The 21,718-nt window shown below is 49.8% G+C and overlaps 1 protein-coding gene across 1 annotated transcript in view; it reads right to left on the bottom strand.

Annotated features, from left to right (window-relative positions):
- The window catches only part of GALNT16 (polypeptide N-acetylgalactosaminyltransferase 16), a 77,150-nt gene extending 61,019 nt beyond the window's left edge, over positions 1–16,131 (bottom strand). The window contains exon 1 of the mRNA XM_056347113.1: positions 15,500–16,131. Within this exon, the coding sequence (XP_056203088.1) occupies positions 15,500–15,700 (201 nt within the window). The 5' untranslated portion in view covers positions 15,701–16,131. The remainder of the gene's footprint in view (positions 1–15,499) is intronic.
- Between the last annotated feature and the right edge of the window lie 5,587 nt (positions 16,132–21,718).

Genomic DNA, 21,718 nt, shown 5'->3' with positions numbered 1-21,718 from the left:
CAAGGATAAAATTCAGTTGCATAGCTAGGTAAGCACAAATCACAGTGACACTTTTCCTTCTGCTAGGCAGGAGCCAATGAACCATTCCTGGACAACTCGTTAACTGTTTGCCTCATTTGAGCCACTCATTACAAGAGCCTTCACCCCGCAGCACTGCAGGACATCTCATGTGCAAACTGAGACCCGAGCACTCTCAATGCTGCATCCCAAAGACACCCCAAGAGGAGAAGCGTCATCCTGGGGGGACAAAGTATGCTGGCACTGTGCATTAGTGGGGTATATTCACATCGCTTTTCCTTTATCCACCTCCCCTCCCCTTTAAAGGCCATAAAAATACATTGCTTTCCCCTGCTTCAAACACCATGACTATTTGCACATGCACCGAAGCTCTAGGGAAGAGGATGTCAGTCAAATGCCCGGTGGGAAAGACGCTCAAAAAGAAAGTCAATGGAGCCTGAGCAATCAGTGTAAATCAAGACTTTAACCTTTTTGAGTCTCCCTCAGACTCTTCATCTGAAAAAGAAGATGCCTAGGCACTTACCACGTTTCTGAGGAGTCAAGGGCACCAGACATGTCAATGCAGAAAGTGTTTATTACCAAAAGTACCAATCAAAGTGTCTCAGTCTTACTGTCTATGGGCTGTTTTCACTGTAGAAACGATTGGGCAGAACAGATGTCACTACTAATCTGCTCAACGTAGAAATACAGATCCACTTTCAGCCTGTACATCTTTAGAAGATAGATCCTTGGCTTGGTGCAACATCCAAGTCCCAGCTGATCTGACACTACAAACTCAGTCATAACTGTAGCAGCCAGTACACCAGTTTCTGGTGCATAAAACAGCAGTTTCTGTTTATTGACCAGTGGAGAGAAATCTGGCTGCCTAGCAGCTGAATCAGATAGAAGTAGCCCCTTTCCCATGCAGCAAAGAAAACGTCCAAGGAAAATCATTGTCTATCTGCTGCTCTCTGCAGTAACACTATTAGGCCATGACATATAGCCAGGTCATTTAACATAACAGAAAAAAATCCACTGATGGGATTTCCCTTACCTGAATGGGAGGCAGGCTCTTAAATTAGCTCTGGAGCAGCAGACAGGCCTTTCTAACAGCAGTCCCCTCCTCCCAAACCACACATCTTCAAAGGAGGTATTGTGGCTGAGCTCCCTCTACAGCAAGGAACAGCCACCTCCAGCCCAGTGATATTAAATCCTGCTCTATAATCCCAGAATCCTCAAATAATCTCTCCTTCTGGTTTCAGACCCTGAGCATTCAATCTGGCTCAATACAGACTAAAACCACAGCATTATGCATCCTGTATATTACATTGTCAACCTATTTAACAGGACAGAGGGAAGCAGGAAGCTATCGGATGGTCTCCGTACCTCCCCAAACAAGCAAGAGGCCTGAAGAGATTGCGTGCCTCCTGTGGGAACAGCCCACACTATCTGCAGCAAGGCTGCCTAGATGATACAGTTAATTTTAACACCTCTGCTTTCTGTGACTGATGCAAACAACACCATGTGTGTAAAGAGGAAATACAAAAAACCACCACCCTTCTTTCCTAATAAACTCAAATAGCTGAAGAGACAAGATAAGAAATAAAACATTAAGAGCCTACATATCAGCAAACATTCAAACGTTTTAAACATATTTTAATACTTCCACACCTGCCCTACACTAGGAGCACACACTAAAGACAAAAGTCCTTGCACCTCGTGCTTCTTCACACATGGGGAGCACCAAGGAAGCTCCCTGAAGTTCACGTAATCTAGTTCAAAAAAACAAGGAGAATATTGCCCATCACCATCATGCTCTCAGGAATGCACCAGATGTATTTAATTAAAAGCTAAGAGGCATTTCTTTTTAAACTATCAGTTTTTTGAGAAATGTGCAGTGACAAGTTCTTTTAGGTCAACACTTACTAAAGCACAGCATACCTTTCTCCTTGCCAGATTTGGTGTCTGTCCGGTGGACAGATAGCTGAGCTGCCTTCTAGATGTCATCGAAGACATTTCCATGCAGTTATTTTTCATACATGCTTTGGTAATGCTGGAGGTACTGAACTGGCAGCAGAATTGCAAATAGTTCTTACAGAAGCTCAGCCTATTGGGAGCCTGAGTGGCCCTACCAAACAGTTGGGAGTTTCCACTCATCCTTCTCAGAAGCAAAGGTATTTCCTTCAGATCATCACCGTTTTCAGTCTATTTCAGCCATTTTTTTCCCTGTTAAGTAACTCCAAAGAGCCCATTTCTGCTTACAGTGCAGATCCATTCTGAAGAACCAATTCTGCCCCAATCCGATAGTGCTGTACGGAGATGCTCAAGAAGCAATTAGCAAATCTATGTCAAACGGAACAGACTTCCCTAGGGACTTAAAGCTGCTTGTGGCTGTTAGGAGCTTGAGGTGACATACTGCTGCTGCCCCACAAACACTCCTGACACAAAACTGGGGTGTGCAGTAGCAGCAGATGTCCTACATTCAGACTCCTGTTTGCAGGGAAATGAGTACAACTGGCTGAATTCACCCTTGTAAAATTCTGCTCCTACAAAAGTAGATGCTGCTCTTTGTGCTTGTATTTGACTATTTATAACTTGCGGCAAAAAGGCCATCTGCCCGGTCAGATGGTATTGCCCATTACAACTTGTGCCACGTGCCATGGACAGGCATATAAGCATTTCAGCATGCCAGCACTCACGTTGCTGTTGTCTATCTGTTTAAAGAACTTGGTAGCAAGACAAAAACCAAGTACATAACTACAAACCCCAAGAGCGTATTCCCAGATGAAAATGCTCTTCTTCTGCAGAGAGAATGATTAAGGAGCCTACAGTGTATTTTTTCCCCAGAAGAGCAAATCACATAGGCTACTGGTCTGAGCACAGAACTAGCATCCAGACACTGGTTACGGATGTCACTCAGCATCGAGAACAACATAACACGGGGAACCTCACTTTACCCTGATTAAGTTGAGAATTTAACTCTCTGAAGGCAGAATTAAGACTGAAGAAGCAGCAGCAGCCCCAAGGAGCCCCACTGCCCTGCAAGCCATCACCACAGCCTGCTACGGAGTGTTTAAACACCATTCCGTATTAGGGCTGAGGTGGGAGAGGCTGAAGTCCAGCTCTCAGAGCTCAGCAAACACCCTGAGACTTATTCCTGTCCAGCCTGGAGGGGCAGCTTATCATGACGAAGTCATGCTGTTAAGCGGTAACAGGTTTAATGATTAACATTTGCACACACAGGAATCATTTAGAAGCTTTTTCTGACCTGTCTCTCCACTCCTGCTCCCAGCGGCTTATTTTTGAATGCTGCTTATGCCCCAAATGAACACACAGAAGAAAGAAACGCACACCAAAACCTGAGTTGGCAACTGGAGTAACCAAGGTGGGCCAGAATTTCTCAACACATCCCCTCAACCACAAGACAAATTTATTCCCCCCAAGCTGTCCCAGCCCCCTCAGGTTACACTAAGTGCCAAAGTGGTTTTAGGTGGCCAACCCATCACTGACCGCAGGAATTACAAGGAGAGGGGAGGTGGTCCAAATAAATGACCAAGGTGAAGAGTAAAACCCTAACAAGAATGAGGTACAGCCAGTTACAACAGCAGCTATCACGGGACAAAGTGAGTTTTAATCATCTCTGGGCAGTAGCTGGAATCCAGTACCAAGTTCTTTAAGTTCATGTTGGTCACAGTTAATACCCAAGCTGTCTTGGCTTCACTGGCATTTTAATCAGAGTTAATAACCAGAGGTTAGCAGATCTGAATAACAAACACAGTTTCATTCCCCACCCCACCCCCCACCCCCCGCCTTCTTTTCTTCCTTTCAGCAGAGACTGAGGCTTACTCTCAGCTCTACATGAAGGAAATGGGGGGAACAATGCTTCCTATTACCAACCCTTTATCTTACTTATCTACAGCAGTTATAAACTCCCCAGGACAGAGGCTATCTTTTCTGTTCACATTTCACCTTGCACAGAAGAGCAGGATACCTGTCTGGATACCCAAACACCCTACAAGGAGGGATCTGCAGACAACCAGGAGGGACCCAGCAGCACAGGCTGTATGCGAGGTCTGAGGGAGGAGCAAGATGTTAGGGAGATCTCAGGCTTCGTAACTTTGATGTGCAAATTCCTCAGGAAAGGATGGCAAGGCAACTGGTAACTCCAGGCAGGCTCCTGGCAGTCCCTAACAATTTATTACTCAACAAGTCTCCCTGCCTCACTCTCTCATCCCAGAGGAGCCCCAAAACAGGTCCCTCACATACAGACTCTGCTATGGAGATACACATCTGGCTGCGAGCCGGGCTACGCAGTTCCCTGCCATACAGAGTTACAGCCAGAGCAGGGGAAAGGCTGGCAGCTGCTGGAGCCAGCTGAGTTTTCATACAGAACAGCTTCTCTCCACATCATTCCTTTTGCATCTGAACCCTCAGCACACTGCCAAGACTCACCCAGCTCTTGCCAAGCAGACCCAGCTAATGGCTGGAGTCACCCTGACTGCAACCCGGTGCAGACCTGAGCCCTGCGCTGCAGGGGTGCTGAGCCTACTCCAGGCTAAGCAGCATCTGACTCTCAAAAGTGTCCCCAACTGGCAGGCAGTGACCAAAATATGTCTAAATTTACCCCTATCAGATATGGGGCAATGAAATGGGAATTTACCTTGGGAAGAAAATTATTGAACCAATAACTCAGAGCAAATGCTGATCTCAATATAAATATCTTCCTATTCAAATTCAACTCACCCACCTAAGACTGGAAAGATATGAATTGCCTATAATGATTCAAAATAACATTCTGGCAACAGGCTTCATGGCTGCCCTTGCCACAAAGAATGGTAAGGACCACAATTAAAGCTTCACACAGGGACAGCAAGTTAAATATAGTAGTGGGAAATGTATTTCTAGTGGAATTATAAAAGCATTAACAGATAGCTAGACAAGAAAATTGATGATGTCATGTAGCCCTCAAAATTTCCTTAGTCTTCATCTATCTGTCACAAGACTCAGTTTAGCAAATTCCTGGACATTTAATAAATGCCATGCAAGGCATTATTTCCTAATTTCTCAGATTCACTGCTACATAAATGAGGGAGTTCAGTTACCCTGCGTTTCTGCTTTCTAACTTCTAAGGATTCTTGCATGGTTAATAGCACCACATTTGCCCCCCTCCAAAAAAACTCAAGATATTTCATTTAAAGTTTAGACGTTACCATTCTGGATTCTGCTGAAGCCCAGCTGAAGGAACTGCATACCGGGTTTCCTGATCGTACAACCCACTGGCAGCAGCAAGTTCCTTCTGTGCACTCATGAGCTGGTGAACTACAGTAACCCCTTACAACGCTCCTAAGGTACAGGAGGTGCAGAAGAATAAGAAGGGGATTCCTTCATGCACTCAGTTCCCATCAGCATTCTCCCCTCCTGTAGCTGCTGGTCCTGCCCAACTGACGGCCAGAAGTCCCTGCCCCTGCATACCAGGCAACTGGGGGCCATGGACTGATGCCAGTGTGTGGGGGGGCTGCTGTAACTCCAGAGGTCACAGAGTATCTTGTGCAGACCCTGCAAGAACACAGGCACAACAGGTTAGGGGGAGTCTTCTCACCCTTCATTCAGCGCTTGTAGTGATGCTAACACCCATTTATCCATTCCTGGCCCTTCTTTATGTCATCTCTTAGGAGTTATCGGGGAAAAGCAGAAGAAAGATACAGAGCATTCCAATCCCCTTTAAGCTCAAAGGGACAATTATAATCCTCTAACTAAAATGAAAGAGGAGGAAAAACAAGATGGGCTGTGACAGGTTGGGAAGACTAAATGCCTGTTAACTAGGGCACCAAGATTTAAAGGGCTCAGCTTTGCACACATCACATGCCTGTAACAAGGTTCCCACAGTACACTGTCCCTGCCATTTCCTCAGTGCAGGCAAGAGCTGGTGACAGCCACTGCCCCCAGGATGCCAGCAGTGGGCAAGAGGACTCCACTGCCATTGGCATTGCCATGCCAAGACCAATGCATCCAAAACCATGGGAGTGGCAGAAGCACTCGGACAGCCCCCTTGATTCACAAGTACAAGGAGCAGCGAAGGTCAGAGTGGTACCAACCACACAAGGTCCTTTGTATCATTCCATCATGTTTCCCTTCAACTCCAGCACATTTTTCCTGGAGGTGAGGCTGTGGGCCCCAAAAAATTAATGAGTAAATAATTTACAATTAATAATTATTTTTAATAACGGTGTAAGCTAAGTTATGCAAGCAGATAAGCAGATTCTTCCTGCTAACCAATGTGACTCAATCTGTAACCTGCACCATAAGGACAGCGCTTACTTTCACTGTAAACCATCTCCTCATGGCTCACCTAATGTGTAGCATGAGAGCAGTTTCTGTTCAAGAACCTGACCTGAGCCAGCTGCCCACCTGCTGCCTTAACACCCCTTCACACTCAGCCAAAGGGAGCTTTTGATAGGTGCTTGGGCAGCCTCTCCAAGGCTACATCTCACTTGACTGCATCTCTTCATCACCTGACCCAATGGATCCACAGCTGCTCCTGAAGGAACACTGATTTCCCAGCCCTTCCTAAATTTCTTTGGGAGTGCCCAGCCAGTGTGGTCCAGTTTTCTCAGCACAGATTGGCAATGCCCCACAGGGCCACACAGCTAGCGGGCACAGCACTGCAATCCAGCATTCCAGGGCATGGCACAACCAGACTTAGACCACCCAAACGCAGACAGGATGCAAACAGCTGCCAAGTTCGCTCAGATTTGCTCCAACAGATTTTTTTGAAAGGGTTACCTCATTGCAGAGCATACATCCTTCTGCTGCCAACCCAAGTCCAGTACAAACATCACATTGCACTCCGAGCAATGGGAGAAACATTGACTGTGCTCACACCAGCCTACACCTTGCACTGCCGGGCAGCCAGCTCTGCTGTTCCCAAACACAAAACCAAGAACCTTAGCGTTACAAAAGTAGGTGTAGCACCAGCGTGGATGTGGCAGCTTCAGTGTCCCTATGCTGGGGATAGGGTTATACCCAACCTGTTTGCCACCGTCCCTATCAACCCTCCCCAGAGATCACTTTGAGAGGCTGTGCCCTACCTTTAGGCACAAAACAGGTACTTCAGCCAAACTGCGACATCTCAGAAGGTTAGGAAACACATACAGCCTACTCCATCAGCAGCCTGGTATAGCTGGTAATTCCTACCACACAACTCAATCTGGAAAATCTCCCAGAAAGGTATAAAGGAAAAAACAAATAATAAAACATCACATGCATGCTATAGCACTTGGGAATACAGCATGACCACATCACTGAGCACAAGGAGTCTGCAGTGTGCGCTTGCAACATGCACATTTACTAACTCTGATTAGTTACTCTGATGTTACTGTTAACATTTACAATTTAAAATTACTTTGGGAAACTACATCAAGAGCACACTTCATTGTGTGGATGTGATGGCTGCCATTTGCACTGCCACTGCATCCCCATTCCCACACTTGGAGACTAACTCACCTGAAACACAAGGAGCTGCACTGCTTTTTGCAGCAATTACATGCTCTTCCTTATTTATTAGGCTTTTTACTGCATACTTGATACCAAAAGGCACAAAGGTACAGCATGGCATTACTGAACATGACGCTCTCTGGCACCAAATACCAGGGCTCTCAGCATGTGAGCAGATGGAAAGCATCTGTGTTTTCCATTTTGTCCTGCAGGAAGACTTTTTCAGAGAACCTCTGAAGACAAATTCATTGGGTAGGAGCACTTTTCCAGCTGAGCCCTGGCTGTTTCAGGATTCAGCCTATTCAAAATAAAAAGGCAAGAAAAATATTCTTTTTTTTTTTTTTTCCCTCTCAGCCCCACAAAATAGCTGATGCAGGTTTCAATGCAGTTGCTCTCTCTCTCCCTGCTACTTTGAAACAAAGCCTCCTCACAAGGACCACGTTCCAGCTTACAAGACAAAAAATTTGGAAAGTGGGAGAATGAAAACAAGAGGTTAAAGTTTTCTGCTTTTTCTGCAGCTTTAGCTGAATGTCATCCATGCCCAGGCTGTAACAGAGTCAGAAGTTAGAGCACTACCCCAGCCTGACCGTGGAGCCTTGAAGCTTGAACTGCAAATTCAACCCTACAGCTCCATCATGGCAGGACTAGCATCCAAGCACCATCTGACCAGCCAAAACAGCTCCACTGCCCAGGGCTTGGAAACCAGCAGTGCTGCAGGACCCGCATTGCCACTGCAGGAGGAGCTCAGCCAGGTCTCTGCAGAGACCATGGCCCTGAAGTAGCCAAAAGAAGGCAGCTCCAAAGGGAGCACGCAGCTGCCTGTCAAAAACACAGGCTCTACCGACACCGAGGAACTACCCACATGCTCAAAGCACATCACCACACAGGTAATTTCTCTACAAAGATGGGGCCCCAGAGGCCACTTTTCTTTTTTAACCACACACACACACACCTTTTTTTTGTTAATGTAGTCCTATGTATCTCACTGTCTCCACAAGCACAACTGGGACCTGGAAATTTGATGAGGACAGCCCACCTCCTGTCCTTTATCACTTTTATTTGTTGCAAAAATACATGCTTACCAAAATCCAGTGAAGGCCAGCAGCAGGTAGGAGCAGCCTTTCCTCATAGATCCCGTTGCTCAGTGCACAGAGCCAGCTCATGCTGCGCCTTTAACGTCTTCCTCCTGCAGCTGATGATCCCTGATCTGCGTTCTTGGTTCAAAGGTATGCGAAGGGTGAACTCAACTCAGATGTTTTGCTACTGTTACCTAGCTCCAGCCCTTTACCCAACTTGCAAGCTAAGCCTCCCAAAAGGCCTGTGAGGCAGAGCAATCTGAAGAGGATGAGTTTGCAGCTCAGTCAGTATGCCAGCTTGACTCCCAGCCCACGGGTCTCACTTCAGTTATGTCTTTACCTTAATGTGATAGTACAGGATATGCTGTGGGTCACTGCCTCTGTGCTAGGCACTGCGCAGACAGAACAGCAGCGACAACTGACAACTGACCCCAAAGAGCCTACAGCCCTACTACAGGAGCTGGAGGAACACAAGGGAACAGAGTACACCACCAGAACAGGAGAGAACCAGGTCCTGGGACTGTCACTGAAATGCCATGGGACAGAAACAACCAGCAGGCATCCTGGGGAGAGCCGAGGAGGAGCAAGAGCCCCACCATGCTCTGCCCTGGGGCTTTCCCTGCAGAAGGGAGATGACACACAGGCAAGCCCGAGTCCCCTGCTGACCCACGGGCTTCATTCCCAGCACCTTCGCCTCTGCTTATTTCATTGACTTTGTGCTACGCTGCATGTTTTCCTAACAGGAAAAATTAAGTCGATTTTTAGCACTCCAGCATGGGTAGTGCCACTGAAACAAAACCACATCTTCTCCCCTTGCCTTTCAAGGGACTCCCAACTTGCCCACCTCGGGATGAAGCACCTGGGCCAAGTTTCACCACGGCAGTGACCTGAGACGCCTCTCCAAGGCTTCTCTTTCCAAGAAACACCGCTAAATTTTTAGCTTTTAAATATTAGGGCAGTTTTGTACATGCAAAGACAAATCTAACCGGGGAATCAGCTGCACACTGAAGGAACGCTTCCACTCGCTACAACTTGCAGCTGCCTTACCCACTAATTTAATGGAAAGGCTCTGGTAAAAAAATATCATCTTCAGGTCCATTACACTTTCACACACACAACCCCCCCCCCTATACACTGTCCCAGGCTGCCCAGACCACCACCAACATTCCCTGAGCCCCAGCTACTTCACTGCAGCTACCTCATCACCTTCATTAACAATTAAGGCCCGTGCTGCCAACTGGATTTTATGAATATTATTATTGTGACTCATTTCTCTTCTTTTTGTTTTATTTTTTAAATGTATCACATGGGCCACTGGGAAAAATTAAATATAAAAAAATTTTCTACCATTTAGGCAAACAGCATTCATTCCCACATTCTTAAAAAATAAACACAGTAAATAAAAAATATGAAGCTGTCAAACTGTCATTGAACCTTCCTCTTGCAGTAATACCCCCCAAGAAAGAGTTACCAAGTCATCTTTTCCCAGGGAGCTGGCACAGGCCTCTCATATGCCATAAGAGAGATCCCACAGATTAAAAAAAAATTAGTGTTGCAGGGGTCTGGTCACAGCAGGAATGGCTGCCACAAAACCACAAGTGTTAAGCACCATGTCCCCACCACCAAAATAACCTCGGAAGAGCAGAGCCCCAGAGTATACAAGTCCCTGAAAAATGGTATTACTTATTGATCCATTACTCTTCTCCCAGGTAACTAGCAACAGGACAAGAAGAAACCATCTCAGGTTGTGCCAGGGGAGGTTTACATTGGATATTAGGAAAAATTTCTTCACTGAAAGGGTGGTCAAGCATTGGAACAGGCTGCCCAGGGAGGTGGTGGAATCACCATTCCTGGAGGTGTTTAAAAAGTGCCAAGATGCAGTGCTTAGGGACAAGGTTTAGTGGTGGACTTGGCAGTCCTGGGTTAACAGTTGGACTTGATGATCTGAAAGTTCTTTTCCAAGCTAAATGAGTCTATGATTCTGTGAAAGCTGCAGCTTATCCCACTTACGAGGGAAAGTATCCCCTAAATGATGCACACAGAAGGAATGTGATGAAGGGATGGGAATAAAAACATTCGCAAACAGTGAACATCAGCCAGCACCTGCTTCACAGGATCCAGATACCCACAGCCAAAGGCAACAGAAAACAAATGCAGCAGAGTGCACTGTTTGGCCAAGTTAGTTAAGTCTACCTGGGTCTGAAGAGCATCCATCAAGGTGGTCTTACACAGTGGCAAATACAAGCGTGGCTAAACTTGCCAGTTGGCTACTCAGGGAAGTAGGTAAACACCATCCACTGCCTATCTGCTGGCTAAACAAGACAGGGAAATCAAACAATTGCCATCTTTCCTCACCAACTTGCTCAACACCTACAGACACCTCCCATTCTCAGCAGTGCATCCCAGAGGAGTCTCCTGCTCACTGTCTCACCACAGGAAGGTGACACCAGTTCACCAACATTTGCAAAGCATTTGGAAACCCTTTGCTACATGGGAAAAGGATGCCTTGATCTCATCTCCTTGGTGGTTATTTTACATGGATGAGCACAGAGGCAGGTGGCAGCCAGGAGAGCTGAGCCAGGCAACAGAGCCAGTTATTACAATGTAGGGTTTTCTCAGCTGCCAAACAGGGTCTAGCGGGGTCACAGAGGAGCTACACAGGTCACAGGTTGGCAGGACAAAGATTAGAGATAAAAAACTTGCTCCAGAGAGCAAATGGGCACCAGCCTAACATGATTCAGAGCATTTAACTAATGATACTCTTCTGTCTCCATCTTTCAGGCACATTGCTGCTTCCCTGCCACCCCAGAGAAGTCAGCAAGCTGGAGAAGTCTACAAGCAGCTTCACATCCAGGTTTTGACTGTGAAACGGCAGCATCCTCAGCTCAGTCAGCCAACAGCAAAACTGTTTCAAACCTACCTACCCGCCACCCCTCTGAATAACAAGCTTTGCCCACATGACAGCAATGGCCTTGCTCCCTTCAGTGGGACACAGGTATGCTGGGCAAGCTTCCCAGGCTGCAATCTTTAGAGGTGGGAGAACAGTCCTGGGCTCTGCCCACCAGCGCTGTGCTAAAGCAGACAAGCAGCATGCGGTGAATGATTAACTGCCCCTATGTAGTGTGGAAATAATTCCAAAGATGCCAAAGCCCTTTCAAAAGGCACATTGCACAGCTGCTGCCTCCAGGAAATTTCCAAGGAGCAGGAGACAACAGAAAAGAGCCCAGGGAAGATGTCCATCCTCCAGAAACACCCAACACACAAACCAGCTGCCAGAGGTCCCAGGGCTCTTCCTAACAGATACAAAATTATGCTGTGCTCCAGAGAAAAAACACATTCCTAGGACTGTGGCACTCACTTGTGTTTCCACCCTCCATGGTGGGTGGAAGGGGAAACACAGAGGGGCTCATCATGCCACCAAGTCAGCCCTGCCCTTTACCAATTTCTGCATTTTTATTTCAAGCATTTGTAGGATCTGTTTGGGGAGAGGTTATTACAGAGAGCCCCCACACCAAGATTTCTGGATGTAAAGCAGGGATCTGGAGGATCGCTATTAATGTACAAGCTATTTCTGGGACACTGATCTCTGACAGCCCACCCCAACTTTAATGTTCAAAGATTTCCCTTTCTGACTCCAGGAGTTTGAAGTTTAAAGTTCTGTTAATAAACATGAAGTCAACAAATAACAAACCAGTTTCAAGCTGAAACTTGCAATCGACCACAGTTTTCACCTGAGGTGATTTTTATTCTTCACATTGGGAGAGAATAAAGAAAACCATAAGCCCAGAAAGCACTTCAATTTTTAAGACCCATGCAATGCACCTCCATTTGATGAGGATTTGAAATGCCACAGCACAGGCGCAAAAGCAGAACTCTTGGACTCGCTCACCCAAAACCCAAGATGTTTTTCTTTTTCCCAGACAGAAAAACAGCCAGTTTTAGAAAACTGAAAAAAAAAAAAATGTTTTCCAGAGACCCGTAAGTCACATGAGTCACACTTATTTGTGGATGAGCCCCAGCTTGAACTCCAACACCATCACTCATGCAGAGCAGAGGAAACCAACAGCTGGATCAAGACGGGCAGCTTGTTTCAGTGGCTCCGCAGAAGGCTAAGGGACGAGGAGCAGGCGGGGCACCAGCATGCCCCCTCTTACGCAAGACTGCCACTATATAGTAAGTCAAGAAATCTGACTTCCCGGGAAAATGAACCTGAGCTCATTTTCATGAGGTTGAGGGCTCTGCACTGCAGAAGGACAGCCGATTCTCTAGATTCATCATTTCTCCAGCGGGGTGGCTGAAATGGCACATTTTCTGTGCTGGCTGGGGGAAGGCGGTGGGCAGTGCTGCAGCCCACACACTGTGCACCCAGGAGCTGGAGAAGGATGCATGCTCAGGACCGCTTGCTCAGCCACAGCGCCTCTGTAACCGGCCCCGCGGGCTCACATGGTCGGCTCAGCCCACGAGACCAACTGCTCGGACCCCAGCTAGATGCCACCCACTGCACAGGGGTGTTGTCCCCAGGCCCTCGCCAACCTTCCCGCCCCATGCACACCTGCAGTCGCTTCCCTGCTTCTGCCCCAGCAGCACAGGCAGAGACCATGGCTGGGACAGCTCATTATTCACCTTCCATTGCAGGGAAGCCCGTTAGGCTCTCCAACAGCCATGCCACTGCATAGTTACAGCAACACAGGCATCATGTTTTACCAGCTTGCCCCTCAGCAACCCACCAAACCCTTGGGAAAGTGCTCCGCATGCACAGGGGGAAGCCCAAACACCACTAACTCCTGTTTCCCTTCTCTATGCAAGCCGATTTGGGTAGGTCAGGATGTGATATTTCCACCGTGCCCCACTGTCAGATGCATCTGGAGAGGGTTCTCCTTTGTCCCAGCTGCTGCCTGCCAGGGGGGCAGGGATTTTCCCAGGGGCAGGGGCGCTGAGGGACGGGAGAGGCAAAGGGTAATCATTTTTCCCTGCTAAGGGATTTCAGGCATGGAGCAGAGCTGGGATGCTTTATGTCGTTCTGTGAGCAGGACCAGATTTGGAGCTGCTGTTGCACGGCGCTATAGCTTGTAACGAGCAGCTTTGTGGTTAGCCACGAGCACGTACCGCCTCCCTCCAAACAGCAGCAATATAACAATGTGCGGCACTGCCACAGCATCCTTCTCCCGAGGATTTTAAGGTGCTTGGCAGACGATATGGATTCATGTAACCTCACAAGCCCTCTGAGAGGGAGTAAAGTAAATGCAATAAAAAAATGGGAGGGATAAACCGGTGAATGGAGAAAGAAAACTGCCAGAGCAGCATGTTCCCACAACATGCAAGAAATCAGGGGCTCAGAGGCAGCTTCCCCCACCACTACAGTGGAATCTGACAGGCAGCAGCGCTCTAAATCCTCTGTTTGTTCAACTCGGCCCTGGCCAGCCTGAGAGCATTTCCCAGCACGCATGAAGGGCTACAGCAAGAACAGCACTCGCACAGAACTCCTTGCCCCAGGAAGCACCGTATTAATTTCCACAGTCCTGCTCCGTAGAGGGTCTCACAGCAGAGCAACCTGATGACTGGCCCTAATGAGCAGCAAATAACATCCTTGCTCTGCCCAGGAGCCTCAGTTTTCACTTTTGAGTTTCAGCAGCTGCAAGCAATGGCTGAGGGTCTCAGCTGAAGGGCTTCCACCCTGCTTCCCAAAGGCTGGGGCTGCTCTAACAGCATTTTCCAAACATTCACGAGGCTTTCCAAACACCCACATCCACGCTCGCTATCCCAAATTTACAGATGGGGAAAAGAGAGACAGGCCAAAAATCCCAGTGCCAGTCAAGGAAGGAAGCGGAGAGCCCCAGCACCCAGCCCCTGCTCCGACTCCGATCAGGCAGCTGCTTTTGTTAGCTTCCATGTGCGCGTAACTGGCTGGTATATGGATTTGCAGCCAAAGAGTGACACGCAGTGCAGTTCCCGAACTGCTTCAGCTGGATCACTCCTGAGAACGGTATTGCTGGGCCACTTTTGCTCCAGGGGCTGGTTTATTTTTTATGAAGCTACTGCCTAGACTTTGGGAGAGCTTTACTGATGCTATTATACAGGCTGAAGAAGGACAAACCTCCTTCATGGGCAGGGCAGAAAAGTATTCATCATTCTTAAGCCAGGAGCTCGATTTTATCACCCTGCTGAGCCCGCAAATACTCAGGGAGGGCAGTGTGCGGGGCTTTCAGAGCAGATTTGAAGTAGCGCATCAGGGCACTGCTACCATCCCTCAGGTCAGGAAGGAGAGCCCAGGACTCCCCCCTCTCCCACCTGCCCAAACCCCAGCCGGAGCCTGCCTCGCAGACTGCCGTCTCTGGCTTAAAACAGGCAACACTCAGGAGCTGTGCCCAGGTCCCCCATCTGGTACCAGCCACCCAGCCCTCCCCAGCGCGATGCCCAGAGCCCAGCCGGCGGAGGAAGGGCTTGTGAGGGCTCACGGCTCTTATCTCGTCCTGATCGGGAAAAACTGTGATCGTACATACGTGTGTGTGTACAGTTACGTCTATCTACGCGCCTCTTGAAGGTGAGCCAAGCCCCCTCCAGCTGTTCCCCCCCGCCTTTTCCCGGGCCAAGGGCAGCCGCTCGCAGCCGGAGGCGCGCAGCCGGGCGAGCCGGCGGGGGCAGCTCGCAAGTACTTTACCCACGGCGTTACCCCGTCCCCGGGGTCTGCCCACCCCGCGCCCCGGCCGTACCGGCTGCCATGGCGACAAGCACGCACGCTAAAATAAACACAAAGCAACCCGGAGGCAACGCGGAGCCCTCCGCGCCCCCCCGGCCCCCCGAGCCCCCCCGGCCCGCTCAGCTCACGGCTCCCCGAGCCCCCCCGGCCCGCTCAGCCCCCGGGCCCGCTGAGCACCCCCGGCTCCCCGAGACCCCCGGCCGCAGGGCGCTGCGGGGCGGCGCGGCTCACTCACGCTGCGGGGCACGGTGCGCTGCTCCCGGCGCGGCTCCAGCCTGCCGGCCGCCCTCCGCCCGCCGCCGCTACCGCCGCCGCTGCCGCCCGACCTGCCGGCGGCCGCCGAGCGGGGCTTGCTGTCCTGCCATAAGTAGTAGAAAGTGCCCAGGATCCAGGCGACCGTCAGGATGGCGATGGCATTGGCCCTGATCCTCCTCATGCCGAGCGCCCCGGGGGAGCCTGGGAGCGCTGCCTGGCGCGCTGGGGCGGCCGCGGGAGGAAGGAGGGGAGAGGCGGCGGCTCCCCCCGCTCCGCTCCGGCCCCGCACCGCCCAGCCGCCGCCGGGTCCTAACGCCTCGGCCCCCCGCCCCGCCGCAGGGGGCGGAGGGCTCCGCGCCACCTCCCCCTCCCCCCGGCCCGGGGAGCGCCCGGCCGGGGCTGGGCGCTGGCCGGTGCCTGCGTGGGCGCCGCCGAGGATGCGCTGGGCGCTCCGGCTGAAGAGGGGGGGTGGCAGCCCCGAGATACGGGCGCTCCGGTGTGGCGGCAGGGCCCCGCGGCGGAGAGCGGGTGACACGGGCCCAGCCCCGCGGGGCAGCTGCTGGGGCGCGGGTGACAGCAGCCTGCCCTCCTGCGCTGCCAGCCCACGTCCCTGCCCTCGGTGGCCCCAGCACCGCACGGTGCCCTTTGTCATAGGGCAGGTGGCCGGCGAGTGCCCCCTGGCACCCCCTGACACACGGGATCCAGGCACCCGCTCCTTGGAGCCGGGAGCATCTCGCACTGAAGCCCGTCCCGCCGGCGCAAGGCTCTGGGGCTGGCAGCGGAGCTGCCCAAGGGCCCGCTCCCATCCCAGCGGGCATATGCGGGCACCGGTGCAGCCACCAGGTCTTTCGGGCCCAGCGGGAGGGGACGCTTGGCAGTGGAGGGGCAACCATGACAATCCCACATTACAGGGCATTGCCAAAGCTGTAGTGGTAAAAAGTTCACGGAATCCAGCCCTGCGGGCAGCTTAGGCAACAGACCAGCCAGCTCGTAAAACCAAGCAAGCTGCAGCTAGGCACAGTGCAGCTGCTGTGCAGCGAGGGCTTAAGGGTTTGGGAGAGCAGAGGAGCTACTGAGAAAACTCTACCGGTGAAGATGCATGCTTAGAGCAGGCGGGTGCCTCCAAGGCACCTGATGAAGGGATTAGAGGATTTGAATTACAGTACAGAAAATGGCAACAGGGCTTCTAAATTACTTTTTGCCCACCTTCCTCCTAGCCAAATCCCTCTAAATGTAATTACAACCTGCCCTGCTAAACGGCCCTTTCAGGTTTCCCTGCACATCACTTGTTTCAAGCACAGCACAGTGCAAAATTCATCTGCCAGACCTGTACTGCGCTAGCACTGGGGGTAGAAAGCTATTGCTAGGACCACCACCTCCCGGGGCTGCAGCATGGCTTCACACCAAACTCCCTGCAAAGCACACAGCACTCCTGATGCAGAATGGTGTTACAAAGCATCTTGCATCCTCCCAGGTACCTTTCCCAATAACCCATCAACCACATGCAGCTTCCCAGGCCAGCTGATCATAGCCTGTGGCGAGGCGAAGTTTGAGACATTCAAAGCAAAACCAAAGTCCCCCAAGGGATCAACAAAAACATGATCAGTCCAAGCTGCCCAGCCCACACCTGTCCCGGTGGTACAAGTAACCTGTGCAAGCTGGGCTCTCCCTGCTCTCAGTCTCTTTCACAGTCCTACAGGAAAAGGGCAGCTGCTCTCCTATGTGGGTTTGGATCCAGCAACTGCCTGGGTTCCAGAGGGACATGAAGAGAGGCAGCGGAGCTGTATCCACGATTCAGAAAAGGGAAAGGCGCAGGAGAAAGCTGTGTTCATGTCCCTGTGACAGCAGAGCCGGTCTCATACTCTGTCTCCTCTTTCACCACTCTGCAGATCATACCAGACTTTGCTCGATTCCTTCTTAGTCATAGGCTTGTTCAGGTTGGAAAAGACCTTTGAGATCAAGTCCAGCCATTAGTAACCTAACGCTGCCAAGTCCACCAGTAAACCATGTCCCTAAGCATTGCATCTACAGGCCTTTTAAATGCCTCCAGGAATGGTGACTCAACCACTTCCCTGGGCAGCCTGTTCCAACGCTTGACAAACTTTTTGGTAAAGAATTTTTTCCTAATATCCAATCTAAATGCCCCTCTGGTGCAACCTGAGGCCATTTCCTCTTGTCCTGTCCCTTGTTATCTGGGAGAAGAGACTGACCCCCACCTCACTACAGCCTCCTTTCAGGTAGTTGTAGAGAGCAATGATGTCTCCCCTGAGACTCCTTTTCTCTGGACTAAACAACTCCAGTTCCCTCAGTCAGTCTTCTCACCATCCTGTGAGACTCACTATAGAACAACAAATCACTCAAACAGTGATGGAGAAATGCGTGTGAAACAGGAGGAAACCCTCTGCCCCAACACTTGAACTAAATAGACCGCCTTCTCCTGCCTTTCCAAGCTTCCCCTTTCCCCTGCAGCCATTCATTTTCTTCTTCGGTTGCCCACCCTGCTAGAACACCCTGTAAGCTGCCACACTGTCACCATTGCCTCCCCACACCACATTTCACCACTTCCAATCATCCTGATGATGATTCCCACCCCATAAGCATCTAGCCTCAGCCAAGCTTCTAACAGTCTAGGAGTCCCCTGCAAGGTCAGCCCAGCATCTCCTCTTTTCTGCTCAGAAGAAACCCATCTTCAGATTCAGAACCTCCAGAGATACCGTTTTGAGCACTCTTTCCTTTCTAGAGCAGATACCACTTTCTGGGCAAAGACACCTTGCACTTTATTCCCTATGCAGGACAAGGGCCGGAGGAGCCCTATATTCTCACGGCATTATCACTTTTGCAAGTCTAACATTTGCCATCTGCTAGTAAGTCCCAGCACCTTGTCCATACCACAGTACCAGCTCACACGCTCAGGGCTGGCCCCAAGCCTCCACCTGCCTGGAGCAGCCATCAAACCCTATGCTAAGCGGGTGCAAAGCACTGCCAGATGAGCAAGGGAGCACAATCATCTGGTCCCACTGTTTCAAAGTGGCAGTCGCTGCCCAGGGGAATGTGGCGGTGGAGAGCTCGGGCTGTGTTGGCACTTCACCTCTGTGCACACGTGCAAGAGGCTGTTCTGGGCCGGGCAGCGCTGCCTGCCACAGAGGTCAGCAGGCAGCCGCCTGCATCTCATCGCTGGAAGCTTCCAAGCACAAGCCTTGAAAGCCGACCACGTGCCAGTGGGTGCTCTTTACCATTAACAAGCTCGTGCTCCTGGAGAGGAGGCTCCCGAGCTCGCAGCAGTACTTTCTCATGCCTGCAAAACATGCTGCCAAGCCCTCTTTGCTATTCTGGCCCCATCGCATCCTGTTATTCCCAGAGCGTTGCCAGCAGTTCAGAAAACAGCACAGAAACCCCAGAAACTCTGATTTTACTTGTACCACCTGCGTAACATGGCCTGCTGACCACTTACACAAGTTGCACTAGAGACAGCTGACCTGAAGGACACTGGACCTTCAGCACAGCTCCAGCAGAAAAGCCATGTACTTCTGCAGCACCAGGCTTCCACATGCTTTGAAAGTGTCTCCACAGTGATGTTTCATCTTCAGGGCCCAAATACCTCACTGCAGGATGACTGGCTGCCAGGTCCAAGCTATTGGTACCCAAGGTCCCATGTTCTGCAGCCAGAATTTGCAATGATTTCACCTCTGACCGCAGAGCTTTGCTCTAGAACCTCATCTCCCTTTCAAAAAAGATACACTTCTAACCTGATGTTTCTACAGCGATCTCTGACAATAAAAGTTGTTCAAGTATAGCTATACCGTAATCTGCAATGTTGCATGCAGATATTAGAGCCAGCCCCATCAGAGATAACAAGAGTACCAGAAGCAGTCTGGCATGGAGTTTTCTACTTGACACAACCTGCAACGTAGACATATGAGGAATATTAACGGTGGTAATACTTCAGCGCTGATCTCTGCAAAAGCATCAGCTAATTCAACGAATGCTGTAAGAGAAGTGACCTGAGAAACATAATAAACTAAACAAATGAAAATTATGCAAACCTCACAACAGAATTCTGGGGCCTTACTACCACTTGTTCTTTTTCAGTTTCCTCTACAGCTGTTCCATGTTAAACATGGTAAGTCTTTTCTTATTTTGTGACAAACTTTGTACAGTGGAATAATATAAGGGACCCCTTTGACGATCCAGGTGGCTGATTCTTTAGCATGAGCATAGACAAAGTATTTGGCGAGTAATCTAGGATATAGGATGGGGAGGGAGGAATATGGCCAGCTACACAGAGGACATGTATGTAGGGTCCGAGAACTTCCTTTTATTTATAATCTGTAAGGCCCTATTCAGCATTACCTTCAATGGAAAGAGATCTCTTAGGACCATGAATATTAAAAAGTGCTCTGGAGAAGCCATTTTTGTAGCTTTGGCTGACAGCCTTGGTAACAACATCTAGAACAGGTCTGGGGCCCCAAATTGCCCAGATAAAACTGAGAAGATCTTTGTTGCAGAGGAAAAGACAAGCATCATCCAGATTTGTCTTAGAAAAGATGAAGGGTGGCTGCTTTATACTTATGGTGAGACATAGTGCATGTTTTTGCAGTTGTCTGACATAAAATGTAGCTGAGATTTCAACTATGAAACATCTGGAGAATGCTGAAAGGGTTTTCTTAGCACTACTCTGATCTGAGAAATCAGGTCCGCTATATTTGCGGCCTTCAGGCACGGAAGTGCCATCTGAAACACGAACGTAAGGTCTGTCTAGACTCTAGAAACAGTTTGAATGAAGTCATCCAGAGTTTAGCTAAAAACAGTTAAAGAAAATTAGCATTAGGGTTCAGGGACTGGAGCAGGTTATGCTCCAGAGAGAAACGACAGTACCATGTTATCCTGCTGGGATGAGAGGACTTGCTCAGGGCAATGTAGCTCTGCTTGCCTGCAGCCAGCTGGGAGGTGAGCTCCACCTTGCATGAAAGTGCCAATGCACCCTGCTGGGCTCCTGCCTGCTCACTGCAAGTGCTATGGACTCAAGATCCAGAAAATCACATATTTTGAAGCCAAAAAGGACAAGGACATGCGCATGCCTTAGGTCCCTCCAGCTGCAGGAGATTCATCCATAATGGATGAAAGACCCCTCTAATGGTCTGGCCACAGCACCTCACTGTGCTCGTCATCCAGATCCGAATCGTACCCCTGTAAACGTCTGAGACATGTTTACCCATACAATAACACCAAGATGGCAAAGTGTGTGCCATCATCCTCCACCATGTGACTGTTGAAAAGAGAAGTGTTATCTGCATTACTCATCTACACTGGCCAAATTCCTAAACTGCCTGCAATACTGTCCTTGTCTGAAGAAGCTTTCTCACGCTGGTCAGAGGGTGGGGGTCTCTGAAAATCCATGTTGCTGTGCCGCAGGTCATATATCACCCACCACATCCGTGGCCTCAGTCACCACTGGGAAACTACAAGGTGCACCAGAAGTCCAACAGCTTGCCTTGATCATGCCCTGCCTAGAGCCAGATACCATTCGGGCAGTCTCCAGCCCCTTGGCAGCAACGCCATGGCCACAGGCACTGTAAAAAGGCCAGACAGACAAATCACCCCCTGAGGAGTGGCTCCATCCTTAATATATCCTGATGCCCAATTGGAATAGGTACAGAGGGTGGATGCCAATTAGTCCTGCATTTAGCAGAAGAAAGACTGCCTAGGATGGCATGCATGCTGACCAGGACAGAAATACCTTCTGGGTCATTGTTTCTGGCCAGCGTGCAAACAGTAAGGTAGCGGAGGGGAGTGACTCAGGGCCAAGTTAAGGCAAATAGCATATAGTTAACTGGGAACCAGGATTTCAGTTGCTTTAAACTGTAGAGTCAAACATAGTCTTAAATGCTATTTAAGGTCACTGTAACCTTACCATTATTTTCATGAGCATGTTTCTTAATGAAAATGAGAGCATAGAGAAGAATTCCCAATAAGCTGTAATTAACAGTTCCACACTGCACTTGTGCTCTTCAAAGAGAAAGCCATCTGCTGAAAGGCTAACAGTGGCAAGCTGAATCTCCTTTGACAGTGTGGAGGAACCAGGAAAATCTTCAGAGATGGTTAGCAGGGATTCAGGACACCTCCTCTCCCCCCAGGAGACGGTGCCATTAACCCTCTCTGAGCCAGATAACCCACCTGCCTGCCACCACAAGGCTAGATG

Source organism: Falco biarmicus, chromosome 7 (genome assembly GCF_023638135.1).
Source record: "Falco biarmicus isolate bFalBia1 chromosome 7, bFalBia1.pri, whole genome shotgun sequence".
Lineage (NCBI taxonomy): Eukaryota > Metazoa > Chordata > Aves > Falconiformes > Falconidae > Falco > Falco biarmicus.
The sequence above is the reverse complement of the archived record's forward strand: the minus strand, read 5'-3'. Positions and strand labels throughout refer to the sequence as shown.